The 25,648-nt window shown below is 38.1% G+C and overlaps 1 protein-coding gene across 2 annotated transcripts in view; it reads right to left on the bottom strand.

Annotated features, from left to right (window-relative positions):
• Positions 1–25,648, bottom strand: part of NUP153 (nucleoporin 153) — a 74,703-nt gene that overhangs the window by 7,030 nt on the left and 42,025 nt on the right. For both annotated transcript variants that reach the window (XM_082346313.1, XM_082346314.1), the window contains exons 12-18: positions 22,231–22,368; positions 21,482–21,580; positions 20,352–20,439; positions 8,888–9,013; positions 6,438–7,055; positions 3,434–3,628; positions 568–1,452 (exon numbers count right to left, since the gene is read on the bottom strand). In XM_082346313.1, the coding sequence (XP_082202439.1) occupies positions 568–1,452; positions 3,434–3,628; positions 6,438–7,055; positions 8,888–9,013; positions 20,352–20,439; positions 21,482–21,580; positions 22,231–22,368 (2,149 nt within the window). The remainder of the gene's footprint in view (positions 1–567; positions 1,453–3,433; positions 3,629–6,437; positions 7,056–8,887; positions 9,014–20,351; positions 20,440–21,481; positions 21,581–22,230; positions 22,369–25,648) is intronic.

Below are 25,648 nucleotides of genomic sequence, written 5' to 3'. Positions count from 1 at the left end.
CCCCTGCTCCTCAGTCCACACAATGATTTTATTTCACAAACTATGTTTCTTTAACTTTTAAAAATGCTATTTCATTTTTTTTCTTCCAGATCTTAGTTTTTATAATCACCTCTATTTCTCAGGGATTTATCATATTTGTTGTCTATGTTCCTTAAATGCCAGATGAAGGCTGGTTATCTCTATTTGTAAATGAAGGCCTGTACATAAAGATTTTATTAGTTAAAAAATATTTCATGAGCTTAAGAAAAAATGCTTATTTTCCTGAACAGTATATGCCAATTCTGATTATAAAAGCCCAAACAGAAGGGAGAAAGTCACGGACAAATGTGCAAATATTGTGGGCTTTCCATTAGAGCTGTATTTCTCAAAATTGGATATGTAAATAACTTCATCAGAATCACGGGGGGGATTCTGAAGGAGCTGAATCCTCAGCTCCTTCCCAGAGAGTTCTATTACTGGTACTCTCTCAACTATTTCCAGTATAAACCACTCCTTGCCTTGCTACATTTGTTGACATCTTGTAAAAAACAAAAAAACAAAAAACAAAAAACAATGTTTAATACTTACCAGCTGTAGTACTGGTTTGAGCTCCAAAAGCAAAAGTGGCCTTCGTTGGCTGTTCAGATTCCTTCTCAGATGGTTTCGCCATACTGAAACTAAAGGTCGACTTGGAAGAACCCTCGTCTTTGGTTTGCTCTGAGTTCCCAAAGGAAAACACTGGTGGACACTTTGGCTCTTCACTGTCAGCTTTTTTCCCAAACACTAGAGATGTAGACGTGACAGGCTCTTGCTGTTTCTCTTCTGTCCTTCCCAAAACAAACAACGAGGCAGATGGCAGGGGGGCAGGGTCCACGCTGCCAAAAGTGAACCCTCCTTTGGAGGCAGGGGTTTCTTCTTTTTTTGCTTCTGACGTCTGACATGTGAAAGGAGCCGCTGAGACACTCTTGGTGTCTATGGTTCCAAAACTGAAGCTGCTCTTGCTCTCAGAGGTCACTGTGGTGTCAGTAGCAGCAGGGGGAGGGTTAACGATACCTGAACCAAAGCTAAAGCCTGCAGATGAAGATTTAGGCGGTTCTTCTTTCTTTTCTTGCTGCCCAAGACTAGACACCCCAAACTGAAATGGAGCTAAAGAAGGCGGATTGCTTAAACCAGAAGCAAGTCCAAACTTAAAATTACTATCATTTTTACTATCTTTTTTAACTTCTTCAGGTTTAGAATCAGATGAAACTCCAAATTTAAAATCTCCTATTGGTTTAGAAAATTTAAAGCCTTCACTCAAAGGGGTTACAGACCCAGAATCTAATGACACACCTATTTTGAAACCTCCTTGATCTCCAAATTTAAAATCTCCAGTGTTTGTTAAAGTCTGAGAGGGCCCAGAAGAGGATGACGGGATACCAAATTTGAAGGATGAGGTTGCTGTGCTCGAAGATGAGGAAGACGGGCTGAAGCCTTCAAAAATATAAGAAACACCACAAAGACAATGAATTAGTACTGCTCTCTCAAACAGAATGCCAACCTTGAAAAGTAAAGGGACATGGGACAACTCTGAAAAGGCCTACTTCGAAGAGTATTAGTTTAACAATGGCAGTAAACATGAACCAAGTTGCCCATATTCAGCATCTCGATCCTCACAACTACACTGATGTGCCACATTTCATCTACCAGACTGACAGAGATCAAACAAGTTTGATAAAACAGTGCTGGTGATGAGACCAGGAGTAACAGACACTCTAGACATGGCAGGTGGATGTGTAAATCAGCACAAAATTTGTGGAAGGCAACTTGCCAATATTTACCCCAAATTACAGACACATGTACCCTTTGACCCAGCAAGTCTACAGCCGAGTCTTTATTTGAATGATAAACTCAAAGATATGCAGAATGCCATATGCAATCCAGGCAGCTGTAAATGAAGAACAAAGTCCAAGCTAATCTGTGGTAATGTCAAGGGTGCAGAAAGGCGGTGTGGTATACAACCTTTTCTAACAAGGTAGAGAGAAGTAAGAATATAGAGAATAGAAGTATATTTGCTTGTGATGTGCATAAAGAAACATTGAAAGAGTTACAAGAAACTAACCACAGAGAGCTATTACCATTGGTGGAGCAGGAAGGATGGAAAATGAGCCAATGGGGACAAGAAAGAGACTTTTCGCTGTGAATCCTGTCATAATTTGCTTTTTAAATCTTGTGAGGACATCATGTGTTATTTACTTAAGAATTAAAATTTTTAGCACCAAAGAACTAGAATTGTATGAGTGGAAGCAATATTTTAAAAAATAAAAATACTATACTGACAAGATCAAAGTCTTGGTTTCAGAATTCTTCTCTGTAGTGGAATAAACTAGAAATGAAGCACTTGAATGACTGGCTCAACACAAAAATCATTAAACAGTGCCAAGGTATTCATCCATTACTCTGTTTACCCACATGTAAATAAAGACAAGTGACAGCCAAGGGCTTGTAAAAAGCGCTTGTCTTCAGATTTCCCCCTTTAATGATTACCCACCCCACTTTCTTTCCATAAGAAACTTATTTGAAAAATTTTATCAGAATCTCAAAAGCAGGACTTTCCCTGGTGGCACAGTGGTTAAGAATCCGCCTGCCAATGAAGGGGACATGGGTTTGTTACCTGGTCCGGGAAGATCCCACGTGCTGAGGAGCCACTAAGCCCGTGCGCCACAACTACTGAGCCTGCGCTCTAGGGCCCGCGAGCCACAACTACTGAAGCCCGTGCGCCTAGAGCCCGTGCTCCGCAACAAGAGAAGCCACTGCAGTGAGAAGCCTGTGCACCGCAACGAAGAGTAGCCCCCGCTCGCCGCAACTAGGGAAAGCCCGCGTGCAGCAACGGAGACCCAACGCATCCAAAAAACAAAAAAATCTCAAAAGCAAATGGCTATCCACACGGTCTCTGAAATACCTTAAGTGATATTAGACAGAAAACTAAAAATAAAGGTGCCAAAGACAATAATTAACTAGTTATCACCTCTGACTCAAAGGATCTCAAAGGCACTTCTGCCTCAAAAGGAAGGTTTAAAGGTATGGTGATTGCTGTACTACGGGTGGGGAAAATGGGAAAGGGACCATAAGGTAGCAGCCACAGGAGCTTTAGTGATCTTCTAAAACCCAAATGCAGTGTTTTTCAAACCAGTTGTATCCCCCTTAGCCATGTTAATTAATTCAGTGGGCGGCAACCAGCATTTTCCTTCTCAAATGAAAACAAATAAAATAGAAAATGTACTTATCTTCACTGCAGACTAGCAAACAATTCAACTGAATAGTAATTCAGAGACAGATATGAGCTAAAAGTCCAGGACAACAGCTCATTTTACATGAATTTTCAACAGAGAATGAATAGTTTCAAAACCAAAGCTGTTTGTAAATATTTCACTTTAAAGTGGTATTCTAAGGAGGCACTTTACCAACACCTTACCTGTAAACTCAGACTTTGTGCCTGGCTTTGCACTGTCACATGCTACGCATTTGGTAGAATCTGCTTTATTCTCCACCAGGCACACTTCACAGTCCCAGGTTCCCTCAGGTTTCTTGAACTTGTCCAATCCTAGGCAGCCTCCAGACAACAGAGAGACAGAGACAGTGCTGCTACTTGAAGCGGGTACTGAACTTCCTAAAAAATGATGGGGAAATACAGGAAAATTCTGATTTACATTATGTCAAGATCTCAATGACACCACTAAGTCTAAATGTACAATTTTTACCGGTGTTTCCTATTAAGAGAAAATGCCAGAAATCTAAACATCACATTGTTAAAAACAGTACAGACATCTCAGATTTCTTTTAATCTTACGAAAGAGCAACTCACACACCTTGCTCAGTGATGAGCCCCCTTTTAATCCCCAGTTTGAACAGCCATGGTTTTTAAGAATCATACTCACAAATCAGAGCCTAAAAGACTAAATTTTCCTTAATAATCTGTCAAATTTTGTTAAACATCACAGATTATAAAACATAAGTTCTAAATTGCAGGCAACAGCCTGACTTATAAAACACACAGCCCAGGCAATATTAATTTCAAGATTTCAAAGCACAGATCTCTGACTTTGAAATGACTATTTTTGCATAGAAGTGTTCTTTTATCCACTTTGCAATTCAACTCAACACCACCTACTATGTTCATGGCATTTCTGTTATAAGGTAGCCATTTAATAGACATTTATTAAGCACCATAACGTTCTTAGGTTCTCGGGATATCAAGATGGATAAAATGTTGCCTAACTTCTAAAGGTGTTTCTGGTCTAAAAGGGTGGAAAGCAAAAGAAACATAAATGCGTAGCAGCACCATCACTAAGACGGAGAGTGACAAATGATCTAAACAAGAGTACAGAGCAGAAATTACTATGGGATAGGAGAAGGATTCACAGGGGTGGTATTTACATTTTTAAGCAGAACTAGCAATTTAGTGGGCAGATGCGGCGGCACAGGAAGGATGGCTCAGCAAGGCACAGCTGCATGAAGAAATACAGTGTTGAGAGTGGAGCCATTCATTCTGGTAACCCCACTTCTCTAAATGTCCTCCAGCTGTTGTCACTTTTCCCAGTTACCTCATCTGTGTTTTACTGGTATGTTCTCTTCCATCTTGCCAATAAAATTGTGCCATCTTTGGTCCACTGCCCTTCTCATGAGCTCTCATCTACTCTGATGATTTTAATCACCAACAAAATCTTTCCCATCCATACCTGAGACCCACACTTCTGGCTTTCATCCCTGCGCTATCTCTTTGTTGGTAGTTCCACTATCCACCTGGTTACCTCGGCTAGATGACAACTCTTCCCTTATATATCTCTCCAATCTTTTTCATTCTCTTTCTCTGACCCTTCTACTGCTCTTCTGGTTCAAGCCCCCTCATCTCTTGCTTGCTTAATAGCCTTGTTATCGAGACCTCTGGTTTCGTTCCCTTGAAATCCATCCTCCTAAAAAGCAACTAGTACCACGTGGTTTTTGTTTTTCCTCTCTGGTTATTCATTTAAAAGATTAACTGCTCCAAAGTTCTATTCCTGCTACTCTCTTAAGTTGGCAGAGTTCAGTTTTAGGCTGTCTTCTCTGTTTGCTCTGCTCACTCACCTTATATCACCTCTACTCCCATGACTTACTTGAAAACTATGGGCTAATGACTCCCAAATCTGTATCTCCAGTCCAGAGGGTCCATTATCAGTATATCCAAAGGCCTCACACATATCTGTCAACTTCAGCAGCTTGAAATCAACGTATCTTTCACCGTACATTATTCTATACCCCATTTGATTTTATTAGTACATGTCACTACTATCTCTACCTATATTATTGATCAACTTCCTAACTTGTCCTCTGGTTTCCAAATTTTGTTGCCTTCAAATCTATCCTCCAAAAAGCCACCAGGTGATTTATCAAAAATATAAGTTTGACCCATCAACTCAGAATAAATTTTGGTTTCCTACACGTTTCAAGAGCTTTCTTTCTTTTTTTTGTTAAGGGGAAGAGGAAGAATGCCAGACGGAAAGAGAAAAATATTTCAGAATAAAGATTCTGAAACCTTATTCTTGTAGAGACGTCTAGCAGGAATCAGAAATATGGCTCACCCCTGGTGTTAAGAGAGGGATGTGGGCTATTAACTCAAGAGCTTTCCATTGCAGACACAAAATCACACATCCATGATAATGCAATAAAAATAGGAAGTATAATTCCCAGGATACTCATAACATGTTTTATTTAGTATCCATGTTACCATATATCTGTACCAAATAATTATATAGTAGCATTACAGACACAGCAGAGTCAAATGAATTAATTCCAAATGAATTAAAGATCAATGTAAATCTTCAGTAACTCTTTCAAAATTGAACAGAAACAGGAAAAACTCAACTCTAACTTCATTTTTCTGGTTACCTAATAGAACTTTTCATTAATGAGTCAGTAATTTACGATCATTGCAGTATCTCTGGCAGATAGCACATACAGGTACAGGTATCACCATTAACATTCAGCCACAGCCTTCTCATAATGCAATGAAACCAGCTGTGTAAATGACCACTAGCCATCCTCACTTCTCCTTAGAGGAAAAGAGACAAAGGAATATTTTATTCTGTGTAAAGGTTTGAGAAAGATCGCCCCGTTCTAAGACCTTTGCATCTATATTAGCCAACTTTGAAAATGATCACGAAGAGCCAGAAGCTTCTGATAAAATTACATACAAAAAAAAGAGGTCAAAGCAAATGCTGGACTGATTTCAACACACAGCCTCTCCTAAGAGAACATGCAGTTCCAGTCCCAAGCAAGTCATTTTAATTTCAAGACAGTTCAGAAAAATTAAGACGTATGAGGAAATGCTCATCTTGAAACATCTAAAATATTGAGGTTATTCTTAGCTGTTTTACAGAGAATAAATTAAAATGTTCTATTAAAGAAATGAACAAAATTATTCCAAACAGCCATAAACGTACCTGGTTTCTGAGACATACAGGACACACATTTATTGTCTTCTGCATTATTAGAAACACAGCACACTGGACACTCCCAAGATCCCACGGGCCTTTTGAATTTATCTGTAAATCCTAAGGCACCAGTGGTCACAGTGCAGCTGGAGGAGGAAGCAGCCACAGTAACAGCGCTTTCTGAAGCCACTGGCAACGTAAGGACTCGCTTAACACCAGTTCCCGGTTTCGGTGTTTCACAAGCTACACATTTTATCGCTTCAGGTTTATTTTGCACTAAACAGGTATCGCAATCCCAAGTTCCTACTGCTGGTTTAAATTTGTCTCCAAAGCCTGTCTCTGGTGCAGAAACAGTTGGTTTGCCACTTTTACTTGGTGTCCCAGTTCCAGTCTGTTTAGCAGTATCTTTTGGTGGCAATTTTGCTGCTTGACAGGCTACACATTTGTTGTCTGTAACTTTGTTCTGGAGTAGACAGGTATCACACTGCCAAGATGACCCAGCTTTTAAACTTTCCCCAAACCCAATTCCACTAGAAGAAAAGCTACTTATTGCTGGTCTTGAATAAACTACCAGGCTTGTGGTGGCAGGTTGAGCAGCAAGAGAATCTGCCTTTGGTGATGTGAAACCTACAACGCGGGGGAAGAGGGGAACAGGAAGGAAAAGGTTAGTCAATGTTTTGATTAGAAAGCCTCTCTATTATTTAGTAATCATTAATAAATAATAATATTAATATAGACAATAATAATTATAGAGTAATAGCTGTTAATAATAAAAATATTATTCCTGGGAGAAAACATTTTTACCTTAATTACAGAGTTATTACAATCCAAGATGGACTACTTAAGAGTAGTTTTTCACCTAAGCTGTATTTCTAGTACTAATCACATAATTAATAAGCGACAGACCTAGTTAAAAGGCTACAAAAGATGTTTGGTTTATAGTATATCATCTTCCTCTAGGAATCTGTTTACTGCAGTTCAACCAATACCTAATTTGAGACTTAATTAAGGTATGCACATAGAACCATGAAATAATGAGGAAAAGTCTTTGTGCTACCAAAACTGATAACATTGAGTTGATTCACTCAAACTACACTTCATTTGTAGAAATGACCTTTCAATCCTTTACTTTGGACCAATTAACTTTTATTTTACATACACCAAAAAAACACCCGTTTCTCTAGCCTTTAGCATCAAGGGAAAAGAAAATCAGAGGGAAAGATGATACAGGAGGTTGTTAAAGAGGTTTTCTAGTGGTACCAAGAAATAATCCGGCCTAGAGCTATTTTTTGCCTAAAGATAAAACTATCCCACATACTTCAGTTACTCCCAAAGGAGGACAATGTACTATTTTGTTAATTATTAACCTGAGTCACTAAGGCTGGCAAAATTTTAACAGTAACCACCTTCAAGGTGTTACAAGTTTTCTTTTCCTCCCACTTTTTTGGATTTTCCTGATTTCCCTCAAGAGAACATGTAACTTCTCCAAATTTTTGCTATTTAAAAAAAGTTTAAAAGAGGGGAGGAGTGGGCATTATGAATGCAAAGTGTAACTTCTATGAAGAAAACCTATATGCGTTTGATGCTGAGTGATTACCACTCGGTTCACCCTAACACAGGCATTCTGGAGTCCTGCCCAAAGCTGCATAAAACCGTCTATATTGAGACTCCAGTAGGCAGTATACTCATCTATAAAATGGGAGCTACACCAAAAAATCCTAATCCCTCTAAATCTTGCTGTAGCATCCAACCTTATTATTGAAACTCATATTCAGTTATACATGAACACATGTGCTGGATAAATCTAAATTCTTTCTGAGCTACTAGATTATCTTATAAACACTTTTATATTCTTATAGTATACATCCCAGTTGGAATTATACTATCCTCTTTGATTTTCAAATTGAAAACCTATTCCTATTTGAGGATTTCTATTCATTATCTTCAAATTCTTACCCACTAACATTCATATCTTATTTTATTTGAAGTGAGTACTATCCTGTGTGTGTGTGTTACAGTCAGCATATGTTTCCTTTCCACTTGGCTTTATTATATATATATATATATCCCACAACTGGGGAATAATCTGAGAAGAACAAGGCAGTTCAACGCTCTCAGAGAGAGACATGTCCAGGTATATCATCAGGTTTATTTACTTTTTTCCAATTATTGGCCCATCTCTAATTAACAGGCAATTCACATTTTCTCCTTCTATCATTGCCCCTTAGAGATTCCATTTTAGTGCAGAGTCCTTAAATTCTAAAGAAATAGTTTCTAAGGTCTTGCACCTAAAAAGTTACATCTGACTACATCTACATTCAAAAGCCAATCTCCTATCAAACTAGACATCGTTTTTTAAAAGCCTGAAGTACAACAAAGTAATAACAAATGATATTAAGATGAGATCATGATTTTGCAATTAAGATTTTAGATTATCTCAAGGGCAGCCATTATCTTACCAGGGTTCTTCAGAACATCTAGGACACTTCCTTCTTTCAGGGTTTTTGCAGGTTTGAAAGGGTCCTTGCAATCTTCATCTGGTTTCTTCTTACAGCTTGGACTGTTCACTGCAGCGATATCTTGAGCTGTAATTTTTTTTAATTGTAAGAGATATTATGCTAAGAAAAAGCAAGTTACATGTATTAAAAATCTCTCAAAGTCCATCTGAATCAACATCTTAAAAAACAAGAACAAAAACCACCAAAAAAGTCACTGTAATTCAAAGATAATGAACAAATGACTTAAAGTACAGGGTTAACTTGCCATTACAAGGAAGCAAAAAATACTGTTTCCTATACTGTACATCTCTCTCCTCCAGAAGGACAAAAAATTATATAAACTATATATAATCTATAATTGTTATCCAATAAGTTCACCAGTTTCATCAAACTGAAACCCTGAAGAGGATATGGCAACAGGGGCGAGTTCAAACACTGTATGAAATATGTATTTGATTACACAGCAATTTACAACACTGATTTAAAAAAAAACTTTAAAAATTAATGTTTATGGAAGCAACCTAAGTGTCCATAGACAGATGAATGGATAAAGAAGATGTGGCACATATATACAATGGAATATTACTCAGCCATAAGAAACGAAATTGAGTTATTTGTAGTGAGGTGGATGGACCTAGAGTCTGTCATACAGAGTGAAGTAAGTCAGAAAGAGAAAACCAAATACCATAAGCTAACACATATATATGGAATCTAAAAAAAAAAAATGGTTCTGAAGAACCTAGGGGCAGGACAGGAATAAAGACGCAGACATAGAGAATGGACTTGAGGACACGGGGAGGGGGAAGGGTAAGCTGGGATGAAGTGAGAGAGTGGCATGGACATATATACACTACCAAATGTAAAACAGATAGCTAGTGGGAAGCAGACGCATAGCACAGGGAGATCAGGTCAGTGTTTTGTGACCACCTAGAGGGGTGGGATAGGGAGGGTGGGAGGGAGATGCAAGAGGGAGTGGATATGGGGATATATGTATACGTATAGCTGATTCACTTTGTTATACAGCAGAAAGTAACACAACATTGTAAAGCAATTATACTCCAATAAAGATTTTTAAAAAAATTAATGTTTAATTAAGCCAGATATTTCATTTCTAGAAATTCATCCTATGATTGAAAATATCTTTCAGTTATTATATTGAAAACCTGGATGATACTTAATAAAAGGAGCTAGCTACATAAATGACAGAACATTGACATGATGGAATGCTATGCAGCCCCAAAAAATCATTCTTAGAAGCATAGTTATGGGAAAGAGTAGGTTAGAAAGTCCAGAAGATTTTGACTGTTTACATCTAAAGAGTGATGTTTTTACTTTTCATAGTTCCCAAACTTGCTAAAACGAACATACCCTTATACTTAAAATAAGAGATCTATATTGTGAGTACAATAATCATTTTGTCATTATATTTCTGTATACAGATGAAATATGTTTGGGATTGTTTCAAAATTACCTGATAGGTGTGTTTGTGTGTGTGAGGGGAGAAGGAAGGAAGGAGGGAGAGAGAAACAAGATTGGTCACAAAATGGCAAATGCTGAAGCTCAGTAAAGTGTGTATGGGGACTCAGTCTACTCTTCCACTTCTGAGAATGTTTGAAATTTTCCATAATAATATATAAATAATCAGGTTTTTCTTCTAAAGTGCTTGCCAATTTAAAAGCAGTGGGTAAAGTAGTTCAAAAACCCTACCTACCCTTACCTCACACCATAAACAAAAATTAATTCAAAATGGATCAATGGGGACTTCTCCGGTGGCGCAGTGGTTAAGAATCCATCTGCCAATGCAGGGGACACGGGTTCGAGCCCTGGTCTGGGAAGATCCCACATGCCGCGGAGCAACTAAGCCCGTGCGCCACTACTACTGAGCCTGCACTCTACAGCCCACGAGCCACAACTACTGAAGCCTGTGCACCTAGAGCCCGTGCTCTGCAACAAGAGAAGCCACCGCAATGAGAAGCCCGCACACCGCAACGAAGAGTAGTCCCCACTTGCTGCGACTAGAGAAAGCCCGTGCGCAACGAAGACCCAACGCAGACAAAAATAAATAAATAAATTAATTTAACAAAAAAAATGGATCAATGACCTAAACATAAGAACTGAAACCATAAAACTCTTAAAAGAAAACCTAGGAGGTGTATCTTCATGACCATGGATTTGACAATGAATTCTTAGATATGACACCAAAAGCACAAGTAAAGAAAAAACTGAACTTCACCGAAATTAGAAATCTTTGTGCATCTAAGGACATTATCAAGAAAGTGACAACTGACTGAATGGGAAAAAATATTTGCAAATCACACATCTGATAAAGATCTAGTATCCAGACTATATAAAAACGCTACAACTCAGCAACAAGAAGACAAACCTATTTAAAACTGGGCAAAGGACCTGACCAGACATTTCTCCCAAGAAGATATGTAAAGGTGAGAAGATGCTAAACAGGAGTTCAGGTTTTTTAAGCATAAGCCACCTGTTCGCCTTGCTTGGCCCTGCAATAAACTTTCCTCTGTTCCAAAAAAAAAAAAAAAAAAAAAAGATACTAAACACCATTAGTCTTCAGGGAAATAGATGCAAATCAAAACCACAATGAAGCATCACTTCATACCCACTACGACGGCCATCATCAAAAAATGGAAAATAATAAACATGGTGAGAACATGGAGAAATTTGAATCCTGCTGGTGGGAATGTAAAATGGGCCGGCTGCTGAGAAAAAGTTTTGTAGTTCCTCAAGAAGTTAAATATAGGACTATCATTTGACCCATCAACTCCATTCCTAGGTATACACTCCAAAGCACTGAAACCAGTATTCAAAACAAATACAAGTACATGCATATTCATAGCAACACTATTCACAATAGCCAAAAAGTGGAAACAACTCAATGTCTATCAACGAATAAACAGATAAATTATGGTATATCCATATGGTGGAATATCATTCAGCCATAAAAGGAATGAAGTAATGATACATACTACAAGACAGATGAACCTTGAAAACAGTACGTGAAAGAAGCCAGATACAAAAAGTCACACTGTATGGTTCCAGGATAGGTAAATACATAGAAACAGAACACAGATTAGTAGCTGTCAGCAGTTGCGGGGGAGGGGAAATGGGGAAAAACTGGTTAACGGGTACAGGTTTCCTTTTGGAAGTGATAAAAATGTTTGGTACTAGTTAGAGGTGGTGACTGTACTAAACACAATCAACATTGTGATTGTACTAAACACCAATGAATTGTTCCCTGTAAATGATTAACTTTATCTTATGTCAATTTCACCTGAATAATAAAATTGTGCAAAAAACAGAACACCATACCTATCTCTTACAACTGTGTCAAAACAAAGAAAAATGCTTTCATTACTTTATCACATTCTATCTTCCTTTATAATCAAAACTGAATTGCTTTTAGTAACTTAAGGTAAATTTTAAGGATTTCCTAAAGTGTACTCAAAGAGATGGAAAATGAAGATAATGGGAAAATTAGCTCCTATCACAGCATAATCATGACTTCCACATTTTCATCAGCTTTTTAATGACAGAAGTGGTGAGAAACAGAGGTCTCAATGTAAGAACAATTCTATATATGCCACTCATAATAAACTCCTGAAAAATCTGGATAATTTCCCCAGATATAATGAAACAGAAAAGTTGTTTCAACAAACTATTACTCATTCAGTTACCATCAGTAAAGCATTAATAAAAACTGGAGGACTGGGCTTCCCTGGTGGCGCAGTGGTTGGGAGTCCGCCTGCCAATGCAGGGGACGCGGGTTCGGGCCCTGGTCTGGGAGGATCCCACATGCCGCAGAGCGGCTGGGCCTGTGAGCCACAACTACTGAGCCTGCGTGTCTGGAGCCTGTGCTCCGCAACAAGAGAGGCCGTGATGGTGAGAGGCCCACGCGCGGCAATGAGGAGTGGCCCCCGCTTGCCACAACTGGGGAGGGCCCTCGCACAGAAACGAAGACCCAACACAGCCACAAATAAATAAATAAATAAATTTATAAAAAACAAAAACAAAAAAAAAACCTGGAGGACTTTAATGCCTTTCCCTCATAACCAGGCATGAAAATGAAATTTGAATCGGTTTATTCTTCTTGAATTCACAGTAACATTAAAGAAAAAAAAAATCATGTGTTAAGTACACCTGAAATATGCTTATTACTTTCTCTTACACAGGGCTGTTTTATTCAACAAAAATTAGGATTGAAAACATACCAGTCAAATTCTTATTTTGTGCCACTCTCGTAACCTACGCTCTTTTCTTCCGGATCATCCAAAGACAAAGACTTTCTTAGCTTATAGGTCCTGGCTCTTTGATAGTTTTTTAAATCTATCTTTTGAGGGAGGATCTAGTTTTTAAAAATTCCCAAACTCAGCAGATAGTCAACGAAACACTTCTGAATAAGGCAACAGCCCCTTAACTGGTGTCTCAGCATATGACACCCCACTCCCACCCACACGCCCACTCAACACACTGCTGTTACTCCAAGGCACCATCTCACCCCCTATAAAAACCACCCAATGTTTTCCTACCACATTCAGATTAAAATCCAATTATTGAGCATAGCATTCGGAGAATTTTTACAATTTAAAGCTACCTCTCAATCTCATGACAAATTATTTGCGATTTTCAAAGTATGCCATGCTTTTCCTCTTGTTCTCTTGCATTTGGCTGTTTGTTGGGTGAGAAATGCCCTTACTCAGAATTCTTGACCTGAGTAACTCAGCCCAGATGATTCTTCATTTCCCAAACACCCAACACTTGAAACAAAACCACCACCACCACAGCAAAAGCCTATGGTTTAATTATCTGGATATTCATTTCTTTCCCTCAATTATGCCCATTTTTTTGAGTTTAGAAATTATATATCACTATCTGCAGAGGCCGGCATAACCCTTACGCATAAAAATGCTTGTGAACTCAAGAGTAAACCTACAGATGGAATCCACTGTAATTACAATGTAGACCACCCTTGAACTTCTTATAACATTTCATTTATAGAGCATCCACGGCGAGAGACCCGCTGAGGGAGCTCTCCTGTTGCTCAGATGACGATGTCTGCTTAGCACAGAGAAGAGTCTGGTACCGAGAGCACTGGCAGACAGGTTAATACCAGACACCTCTGTGAGACCTGGTGGGCAGCCCTGGGATCAGTAACCAGCAGCCATGGCTCCTGGAAGGCTGCCTGGATCTGGTGAGCGGAGGCCTAGGAGCAAAGCTGCAGCAATAGCAGTAGCTCCAGTGACAGGAGCAAACGTCAGCACAGCTCCCTGTTGCTTGGTTCCCCCAACTGAGGACAAGTTTATAACCATCAGGATATTCCAGAAATAATACATCAAATATGATACCAAGATAAGAATAACAATAACTGTTGTAATCAAAAGTAAACACAGTGGGCGGCCTTCAAGACGGCGAAGGAGTAAGACGTGACGATCATCATCTTCCCCACAAATATATCAAAAATACATCTACATGTGGAACAACTCCTACAGAACGTCTACTGAACGCTGGCAGAAGACCTCAGACCTCCCAAAAGGCAAGAAACGCCCCACATACCTGGCCATGTGGCCGACAGGGTCTTGGTGCTCCAGCCGGGTGTCAGGCCTGAGCCTCTGAAGTGGGAGAGCTGAGAGTTCAGGACATTGGACAACCAGAGACCTCCCGGCCCCATGTAATATCAACTGGCGACAGCTCTCCCAGAGATCTCCGTCTCAACGCTAAGACCCAGCTCCACTCAACGACCAGCAAGCTCCAGTGCTAGACACCCCATGCCAAACAACTAGCAAGACAGGAACACAACCCCAACCATGAGCAGCAGAGAGGCTGCCTAAAATCATACTAAGTTCACAGACACCCCAAAACACACCACCGGCCACAGTCCTGCCCACCAGAAAGACAAGATCCAGCCTCATCCACCAGAACACAGGCACCAGTCCCCTCCACCAGGATGCCTAAACAACCCACTGAAACAACCTTACCCGCTGGGGACAGACACCAAAAACAACAGGAACTACGAACCTGCAGTCTGCGAAACGAAGACCCCAAAAGCAGTAAGTTAAGTAAAATGAGAAAACAGAAGAATACGCAGCAGATGAAGGAGCAAGGTAAAAACACAGCAGACCAAACAAATGAAGAGGAAATGGGCAGTCTACTTGAAAAACAATTCAGAGTAAGTATAGTAAAGATGATCCAAAATCTTGGAAATAGAATGGAGAAAATACAAAAGACGTTTAACAAGGACCTAGAAGAACTAAAGAGCAAAAAACAATGATGAACAACACAATAAATGAAACGAAAAGCTCTCTAGAAGGAATCAACAGCAGAATAACTGAGGCAGAAGAATGGATAAGTGACCTGGAAGATAAAATAGTGGAAATAACTACCACAGAACAGAATAAAGAAAAAAGAATGAAAAGAATTGAGGAGAGTCTCAGAGATCTCTGGGACAACATTAAACACACCAACATTCGAATTATAGGGGTCCCAGAAGAAGAAGAGAAAAAGAAAGGGACTGAGAAAATATTTGAAGAGATTATAGTTGACTATATCCCTTCCCATGTTAGGGAGGCTTTCAATCAAGTCCAGGAAGCACAGAGTCCCATACAGGATAAATCCAAGGAGAAACAAGCCAAGACACATATTAATCAAACTATCAAAAATTAAATACAAAGAAAAAATATTAACAGCAGCAAGGGAAAAGCAACAAATAACATACAAGGGAATCCCCATAAGGTTAACAGCTGACCTTTCAGCAGAAACTCTGTAAGCCAGAAGGGAGTGGCAGGACATATTTAAAGTGATGAAAGGGAAAAACCTACAACCAAGATTACTCTACCCAGCAAGGATCTCATTCAGATTCGACAGAGAAATTAAAACCTTTACAGACAAGTGAAAGCTAAGAGAATTCAGCACCACCAAACCAGCTTTACAACAAATGCTAAAGGAACTTCTCTAGGCAGGAAATACAAGAGAAGGAAAAGACCTACTATAACAAACCCAAAACAATTAAGAAAATGGTAACAGGAACATACATATCGATAACTACCTTAAATGTAAATGGATTAAATGCTCCCACCAAAAGAGAGAGTGGCTGAATGGATACAAAAACAAGACCTGTATATATGCTGTCTACAAGAGACCCACTTCAGACCTAGGGACACATAGAGACTGAAAGTGAGGGGACGGAAAAAGATATTCCATGCAAATGGAAATCAAAAGAAACCTGGAGTAGCAATTCTCATATCAGACAAAATAGACTTTAAAATAAAGACTATTACAAGACACAAAGAAGGATACTATAGAATGATCAAGGGATCAATCCAAGAAGATACAACAATTGTAAATATTTATGCACCCAACACAGGAGCACCTCAACACATAAGGCAAATGCTAACAGCCATAAAAGGGGAAATCGACAGTAACACAATAACAGTAGGGGACTTTAACATCCCACTTTCACCAATGGATAGATCAACCAAAATGAAAATAAATAAAGAAACACAAGCTTTAAAAGATACATTAACCAAGATGGACTTAATTGGTATTTATAGGACATTCCATCCAAAAACAACAGAATACACTTTCTTTTCAAGTGCTCATGGAACATTCTTCAGGATAGATCATATCTTGGGTCACAAATCAAGCCTTGGTAAAGAAAATTGAAATTATATCGAGTAGCTTTTCCGACAACAACGCTATGAGACTAGATATCAATTACAGGAAAATAATTGTAAAAAATACAAACACATGGAGGCTAAACAATATGCTACTAAATAACCAAGAGATCACTGAAGAAATCAAAGAGGAAATCAAAAAATACCTAGAAGCAAATGACAATGAAAACATGACAGCCCAAAACCTATAGGATGCAGCAAAAGCAGTTCTAAGAGAGAAGTTTATAGCAATACAACCCTACCTCAAGAAACAAGAAAAATCTCCAACAACCTAAACTTACACCTAAAGCAATTAGAGAAAGAACAAAAAAAAACCCCTAAAGTTAACAGAAGGAAAGAAATCATAAAGATCAGATCAGAAGTAAATGAAAAAGAAATGAAGGAAACGATAGCAAAGATCAATAAAACTAAAAGCTGGTTCTTTGAGAAGATAAACAAAACTGATAAACCATTAGCCAGGCTCATGAAGGAAAAAAGGGAGAAGACTCAGATCAACAGAATTAGAAATGAAAAAGGAGAAGTAACAACTGACACTGCAGAAATAGAAAGGATCAAGAGAGATTACTACAAGCAACTCTATGCCAATAAAATGGACAACCTGGAATTCTTAGAAAAGCACAACCTTCCGAAACTGAACCAGGAAGAAATAGAAAATATAAACAGACCAGTCACAAGCACTGAAATTGGAACTGTGATTAAAAGTCTTCCAACAAACAACAGCCCAGGACCAGATGGACTCACAGGCAAATTCTATCACACATTTAGAGAAGAGCTAACACCTATCCTTCTCAAACTCTTCCAAAATATAGCAGGGGAGGAACACTCCCAAACTCATTCTATGAGGCCACCATCACCCTGATACCAAAACCAGACAAAGATGTTACAAAACAAGAAAACTACAGGCCAATATCACTGATGAACATAGATGCAAAAATCCTCAACAAAATACTAGCAAACAGAATCCAACAGTACCCTAAAAAGATCATACACCATGACAAAATGGGGTTTATCCCAGGAATGCAAGGATTCTTCAATATATGCAAATCAATCAATGTGTTACATATTAACAGACTGAAGGATAAAAACCATATGATCATCTCAATAGATGCAGAAAAAGCTTTTGACAAAATTCAACACCCATTTATGATAAAAGCTCTCCAGAAAGTGGGCATAGAGGGAACCTACGTCAACATAATAAAGGCCACATATGACAAACCCACAGCCAACATCGTTCTCAATGGTGAGAAACTGAAACCATTTCCACTAAGATCAGGAACAAGAAAAGGTTGCCCACTCTCACCATTATTATTCAACATAGTTTTGGAAGTTTTAGCCACAGCAATCAGAGAAGGAAAAGAAATAAAAGGAATCCAAATCAGAAAAGAAGAAGTAAAACTGTCACTGTTTGCAGATGACATGATACTATACATAAAGAGTCCTAAAAATGCTACCAGAAAACTACTAGAGCTAATCAACGAATCTGGTAAAGTAGCAGGATACAAAATTAATGCACAGAAATCTCTTGCATTCCTCTACACTAATGATGAAAAATCTGAAAGAGAAATTAAGGAAACACTCCCATTTACCACTGCAACAAAAAGAATAAAATACCTACGAATAAGCCTACCTAAGGAGACAAAAGACCTGTATGCAGAAAATTATAAGACACTGATGAAAGAAATTAAACATGATACAAATAGATGGAGAGATATACCATATTCTTGGATTGGAAGAATCAACACTGTGAAAATGGCTATACCACCCAAAGCAATCTACAGATTCAATGCAATCCCTATCAAACTACCAATGGCATTTTCCACAGAACTAGAACAAAAAAATTTCACAATTTGTATGGAAACACAAAAGACCCCGAATAGCCAAAGCAATCTTGAGAAAGAAAAACAGAACTGGAGGAATCAGGCTCCCAGACTTCAGACTATTACTACAAAGCTACAGTAATCAAGACAGTCTGGTACTGGCACAAAAACAGAAATATAGATCAATGGAACAGGATAGAAAGCCCAGAGATAAACCTATGCACATACGGTCACCTTATCTTTGATAAAGGAGGCAAGAATATACAGTGGAGAAAAGACAGCCTCTTCAGTAAGTGGTGCTGGGAAAACTGGACAGCTACATGTAAAAGAATGAAATTAGAACACTCCCTAACACCATACACAAAAATAAACTCAAAATGGATTAAAGACCTAAATGTAAGGCCAGACACCATCAAACTCTCAGAGGAAAACATAGGCAGAACATTCTATTACATAAATCACAGCAAGATACTTTTTGACCCACCTCCTAGAGAAATGAAATAAAAACAAAAATAAACAAATGGGATCTAATGAAACTTAAAAGCTTTTGCACAGCAAAGGCAACCATAAAAAAAGACGAAAAGACAACCCTCAGAATGGGAGAAAATATTTGCAAACGAAGCAACTGACAAAGGACTCATCTCCAAAATATACAAGCAGCTCATGCAGCTCAATATCAAAAAAAAAATAACCCAATCCAAAAATGGGCGGAAGACCTAAATAGACATTTCTCCAAAGATATACAGATTGTCAACAAACACATGAAAGGATGCTCAACATTACTAATCATTAGAGAAATGCAAATCAAAACTACAATGAGGTATCACCTCACACCAGTCAGAATGGCCATCATCAAAAAAACCTACAAACAATAAATGTTGGAGAGGGTGTGGAGAAAAGAGAACCCTCTTGCACTGTTGGTGGGAATGTAAATCTCCAGCCACTATGGAGAACAGTATGGAGGTTCCTTAAAAAACTAAAAATAGAACTACCATATGACCCCGTAATCCCACTACTGGGCATATACCCTGAGAAAACCATAATTCAAAAAGAGTCATATACCACAATGTTCATTGCAGCACTATTTACAATAGCCAGGACATGGAAGCAACCTAAGTGTCCATCAACAGATGAATGGATAAAGAAGAAGTGGCACATATATACAATGGAATATTACTCAGCCATAAAAATAAACGAAATTGAGTTATTTGTAGTCAGGTGGATGGACCTAGAGTTTGTCACACAGAGTGAAGTAAGTCAGAAAGAGAAAAACAAATATCATATGCTAACACATATATATGGAATCTAAAAAAAAAAAAAAAAGTTTCTGAAGAACCTAGGGGCAGGACTGGAATAAAGAAAAAAGACACAGACGAGAGAATGGACTTGAGGACACAGGGAAGGGGAAGGGGAAGCTGGGACAAACTGAGAGAGTGGCATGGACATATATACACTACCAAATGTAAAATAGACAGCTAGTGGGAAGCAGCCGCATAGCACAGAGAGATCAGCTTGGTGCCTTGTGACCACCTAGAGGGGTTGGGTAGGGAAGGTGGGAGGGAGACGCAAGAGGGAGTGGATATGGGGATATATATATATATACGTATAGCTGATTCACTTTGTTATACAGCAGTAACTAACACACCATTGTAAAGCAATTAGACTCCAATAAAGATGTTAAAAAAAAAGGGAAGATTTCATTTATAATAAACTATCACTTTATTTTGACTAAACAAAGACAGTGGATAAATTTGTTATTGTGACCATCCCTTTCACATCCAAACTGTAACCATTCACATTTAGAGAGCTAATTGTATTCAAACGAAACCATTTACAAGAACTGCCAAAGGTAAAAGATAATTTAAAATATCAATCTAATGTATTTTTATGTGAAATATTATGGAAATGGTTCCTTACCTGAACTCCTTGTAAGTGGCTCTGAGGCACTACTAGGGCCACAACGTTCTGCTGTCTTTGCCACGGGCACACTAAATGTAAATCCAATCTGTAGAGAGAGAAGGTGTCTTTTCAGTGTCCATTTAGCTTCAAATGATTATCAAATATAAAGCTCTATTTTATGCCAAGTCAAAAAAATATACTGAATTTCACGTATTATAAGATTCACAGTTTCTCCTATTTTAAATCTCTAAAACTGGTGTGCTTCTTATAATGAATGGTGTGTCACAGTTTAACAACAGCATTTAAAATTTCTGAAGCATTTTTTCATTCAAAGCAATACGTAAAATAATGTGTTCCTAATGCCCAGTTTTGGATTTCTAAATGCCATTTCCTAATAAAAAGTATGAGACTTTATGGCCAACAAGTGCATTTCAGGCATGTGGCAGGGAAGTTACAAAATGATCTGGAACATCTAGTTGTGACAGAAAACAAGGACACAGTGAAAAACAGAAGGTAACATGTTAAAATGATACACATGCCAAATACAGGTAGGGCAATTCGAACATTAAACTTATGTATTATTCATACTCAAAATATTTATTCTTAATTATGAAGAAACAAATACATACTGTGGGACATAAAAACTTCCAACTTTTCTAGATTAAAGTCAATTCAAGAGACATGTTAACTAAATTCAATATGACTTAGATTAGTCCTAATCGTAACTGGATCTAGGACCAAGAGAAACAAACAGCAATTAAAGGACAGTCTGGGGCTGATGGGTAGATCTGAACATGAACACTATTACTATTATATCATGTTACATTTCTTGGATAGGATAACTGTATTGTGGGTATACAAAGGAATATCCTTTTTCTTAGGGGATACACGGAAAGGTATTAAGGGTACCAAGATGTCTGCATCCTAACTTTCAAATGGTACATAAGAATATGCATATGCATATATATATATATATGTATATATAGTGAAAAATATATAGATGTTCATTCAAAGTTTTCTGTACATTGGAATTTTTTTGGTAAGAAAAGTGGTATTTCTTACTACCAATGGCATCTTAGATTTGATTTTAAAAATACAGTATGCCTTTGAAATCAATAAATATGAAATAGTCCTTGCTTGCTACTTACAGATGACGGAGGTAGTACATCTGCCTCAGTAGATTTTACAATTGGAGATGAAAATCTAAACAAGGGGCTGCCAGTGCTGTTTGGAGAGGTCATTTGTACCTAGTTTTCCAAATTATTAAAGAAACGATACAAAAAGAGTTTTTTAGAAAAGAAATTGACAATAAAATAGACCTTAAGCAAAATTAATTATTACAAAGAAGCCAAAAGCAATTTTTTCCCCTTTTGAATTTAAAAATCACTTTTTAACTTCTGAAAACTACTTAACAGTTAACTGCTATAAGATCTTGCTTCCCCTTGGAAGAGGAATATACATTACCTTAGAGGGAGATATTTATCTAAAGGGGAAAAATAACATCTATAAGAATATGTTCAGAAGATGTAAAAGTCAGGAAAAAAAGCATAAAAATTTCAGGAGCAGATTAAAAATGTTAATACTACTTGAGAAACAAAAACATAAATCCACTCTCACCAAAAACAAAAAAAAAAAAAGTATTTTAACTGGAAAGATTGTTTGGAAGCAAACTTATCAACTCTTCCTCTAATGCATTCATAAGAATTGAAGAATGCTCCCATCATGATGTACATTAAAAAAAAAAAAAAAAGCAAAACACTATTTCCATTTTTCTCATCTCACTGAGTTGTTAATTTCCATAGTGAAAATTAATCATTGCTTTAAACAGCTTAGCTTTTTGAAAATTAAAGAATGAGAAAAAACAAAAACCACCTCTATTGGTGCAATGGTTTTTTACCTGGTTGGTTAATGACTGTGAAGGACCACTGGGCGATGGAGAGGAAGCTGTCATCACAGCAGAACTGAAACTGAAGGTAGGCAAGGAAGAACTGGCGATGGGTAGAGAGATTTTCGGTAATACTGGGACTTCCATTTCCTAAAACACAACATGTTTTACAATGGTATATTTCATCTTTCGTGTCATACTTTTGTCTCTACTTATTTTCAGGTAGAACTGATATATCAATAGTTACAGGTAAGTTTAGAATAAACAAGGATACGGTAGCACTCTGCAGGCAATGTTAACGATGTGAGCTCTTGAATAAATAATAAATAAATAGGGCTTCCCTGGTGGCGCAGTGGTTGAGAATCTGCCTGCCAATGCAGGGGACACGGGTTCGAGCCCTGGTCTGGGAAGATCCCACATGCCGCGGAGCAGCTAGGCCCGTGAGCCACAATTACTGAGCCTGCGCGTCTGGAGCCTGTGCTCCGCAACAAGAGAGGCCACGATAGTGAGAGGCCCGCGCACCGCGATGAAGAGTGGCCCCCGCTTGCCGCAACTAGAGAAAGCCCTCGCACAGAAACGAAGACCCAACACAAGCCATAAATAAATGAACAAATAAATAAAAATTTAAAAAAATAAATAAATAAATAAATAAACAAGATATGAATCCCAGCTGTGCCACCAGTCAGCCATGAGACTTCGTGAACCTAACTGTCCTCAGTACCAATTTCCTAACTGGTGAAAATGAGAAAAAAAATTAACATACCATAGTTGTGGTATTAATACGAAAGAAAGTCACTTTTGGTCTTGGCATGTAAAACAAGCATTTAATAAACGTCAGCACTAAGTCTGGTGAACTGCCTTGGTTTTTAACTCAATATAGCAAAGACCACCACTAGTCTCAAATGACCCAGATTAGAACAGACAAAAAGAGTTCCACTTCTGCTAATGGTGGAGGAGCTTGTGCCTGACCAATGCTCTGACAGATAGGAATTATAGACTCTGGACAATATATTAAAAACATCCATCTGAAAACACTACAAAGCAACCAAAAGCAAGCAGATACTGGAGGGAAGAAGATACTTAGAAGAAGGGCTTCTTCTGAGTGAGCTTCCTGCTCTCTTTGAGTTGATGCCAGTTGGATAGTTGAAATTCAGAAAGAAAACTGCAAATCTGTTGGTTGAGGCATTCAAAGGACACAAAAGGGTGATCACAGTAGGTAGAAAACAAGGGGAGATGCAGGAATGAAGAGCCACAGAAGGGAATCCCAAGTCTGCACATAAACTGTCTAAATCTCTGGCAAACCAAATCTCTGTAAACTACAGGTGTGTAATAAAGGCACTTGGAGAAAACAAGACTACGAATCTGTCATCATAAAACCTGCTCTATAGGTTCTTCAGGGTGAAGGGAAATGATACCAGATGGAAATTCAGATTTCTGGAAGAATTGGAGAATATGTGAGGCTAACATCCTTTTTTCCTCTTAATTTTTCCAATTAACCTAAAAGAAGACAGCTTTCAAAAGGAACAAGAGAGAAACAAAAAACAAGTGGGAAAAATAGAAAATAAAAAAAAAGGTAGACCTTAATCCAACCATACCAATAATATAAGTAAACATTCCAATTAAAAGGCAGAAAATAGATAAAAGGACAAGACTCAATTATATGCTGTCTATAAGAGGCTTAAGATTAAACGAAAAGGCACAGATTGAAAGTAAATGGATGGAAAAAGATATAACTTGCAGTTAGTAAGCATAAGAAGGCTAATTCCAGTAATAAAGTGTCTGGCTATATTAAACACTGGCTAAAGCAGGTTTCAAGACAAAGAATATTTCCAAAGATTTTTTTAAAGGACATTTAGTAATATTAAAAGGGGCAAATCACTGAGAAGCCACAATAGATATAAGGTATATGCACCAATGAGGGCCTCAAAATAAGTAAGCAAAAATTGACATTATAAATGGGAAAAAGACAAATTCACCAAATAAAAGTTGACAATTTTAACTCATATCTCAACAATACAGTAAACAGACATCTCCCCACCCCACTCCCTCCAAAATTCAGCAAGAACAAAGATCTTAGAAATACTATCAGTCATCTTATCTAACTGATATCTGGAGAATACTATACCCAACAACCGCAGAATATACATTCGTCAAGACTCATCAAGCAGACCATGTGCTGGGCTACAAAACAAGTCTCAATACATTTCAAAACATTAAAATCATGACTAAATCCACTTCTTAATAATCCATGGATCATATAAGGAATCAAAAAGGAAACTAGGAAAAACATAAAAGCAGTACTATACATCTCCTAGAAGAAAACATAGGAGACTTTTTTGGCAGCCTGGGGATAGGTTTCTTAGGACACAAAGAACAGTAAAAATAATGGGAAAAAATGGGTAAGTTCAGACTTCATAAAGTTAGAACATCTGCTTATTAAAGGATACTGTTAAGAAAAGGATTAGGCAAGTCAAACTGGGAGAAAATATTTGTAAGACACGTATCTGACAAAGTACTTGGGTCTAGAATTTATAGAGTTGCTACAACTCGATGATAGTAAGACAATCCAATTTTTAAAAGAGCAAAAGATCTAACTGACACCTCACAAAGGAAGATATTATGGCCAATAAACACATAAAGAAGAACACATTATTAAGCAAGAGGGAAAGGCAAATTAAAATTACAATGAGACACCATCATACACAAAGCAGAAGGGCTAAAATTTAAAGGATGACAGTCAACTACTGATAAAGAGTAGTTGATTAAGAAAAGCCCCACACTGCTGGTGGGAGTGTAAAATGTTACAATCACTTTGGGGAAAACAGTTTGTCAGTTACTTAAAAAGTTAAACACATATCATATAACCTCATAACTTCACTTCTAAGTATTTATCTTAAGAGAAATAACTTATGTCTACAAAAAGGTTCAAGAATGTTCACAGAAGCTTTATTCACAATAGTCAGAAACAAAAGAATACATACTGACTAACTGTATCAATATGAAGTTCTAGAACCAGCAAAACCATATATATATATATTATGGAACAAATGAGAATAGTGACTGTCCCTGGGGCAGGAGGCAATGGGCATTGACAGGGAAGGTGCATGAGTGAACTTTCTGGAGTGATGGAAATGTTCGACAGCTTGATAGGGGTTTGGGTTACACAGGTGGAAACATTTCTCCGGACTTCCCTGGTGGTCCAGTGGTTAAGAAACCATCTTGCAATGCAGGGGATGCCAGTTCGATCCCTGGTCAGGGAAACCAAGATCCCACATGCCATGGAGCAACTAAGCCCGTGCGCCACAACTACGGAGCCTGCACTCTAGAGCCCGCGAGCCACAACTACTGAGCCCGTGTGCCACAACTACTGAAGCCCACACGCCTAGAGTCCATGCTCCGCAACAAGAGAAGCCACCACCATGAGAAGTCA

This window comes from Balaenoptera borealis (assembly GCF_965194805.1).
Source record: "Balaenoptera borealis genome assembly, chromosome: 12".
Taxonomy (NCBI): Eukaryota; Metazoa; Chordata; class Mammalia; order Artiodactyla; family Balaenopteridae; genus Balaenoptera; species Balaenoptera borealis.
This window is presented reverse-complemented; position numbering and strand designations above follow the sequence as displayed.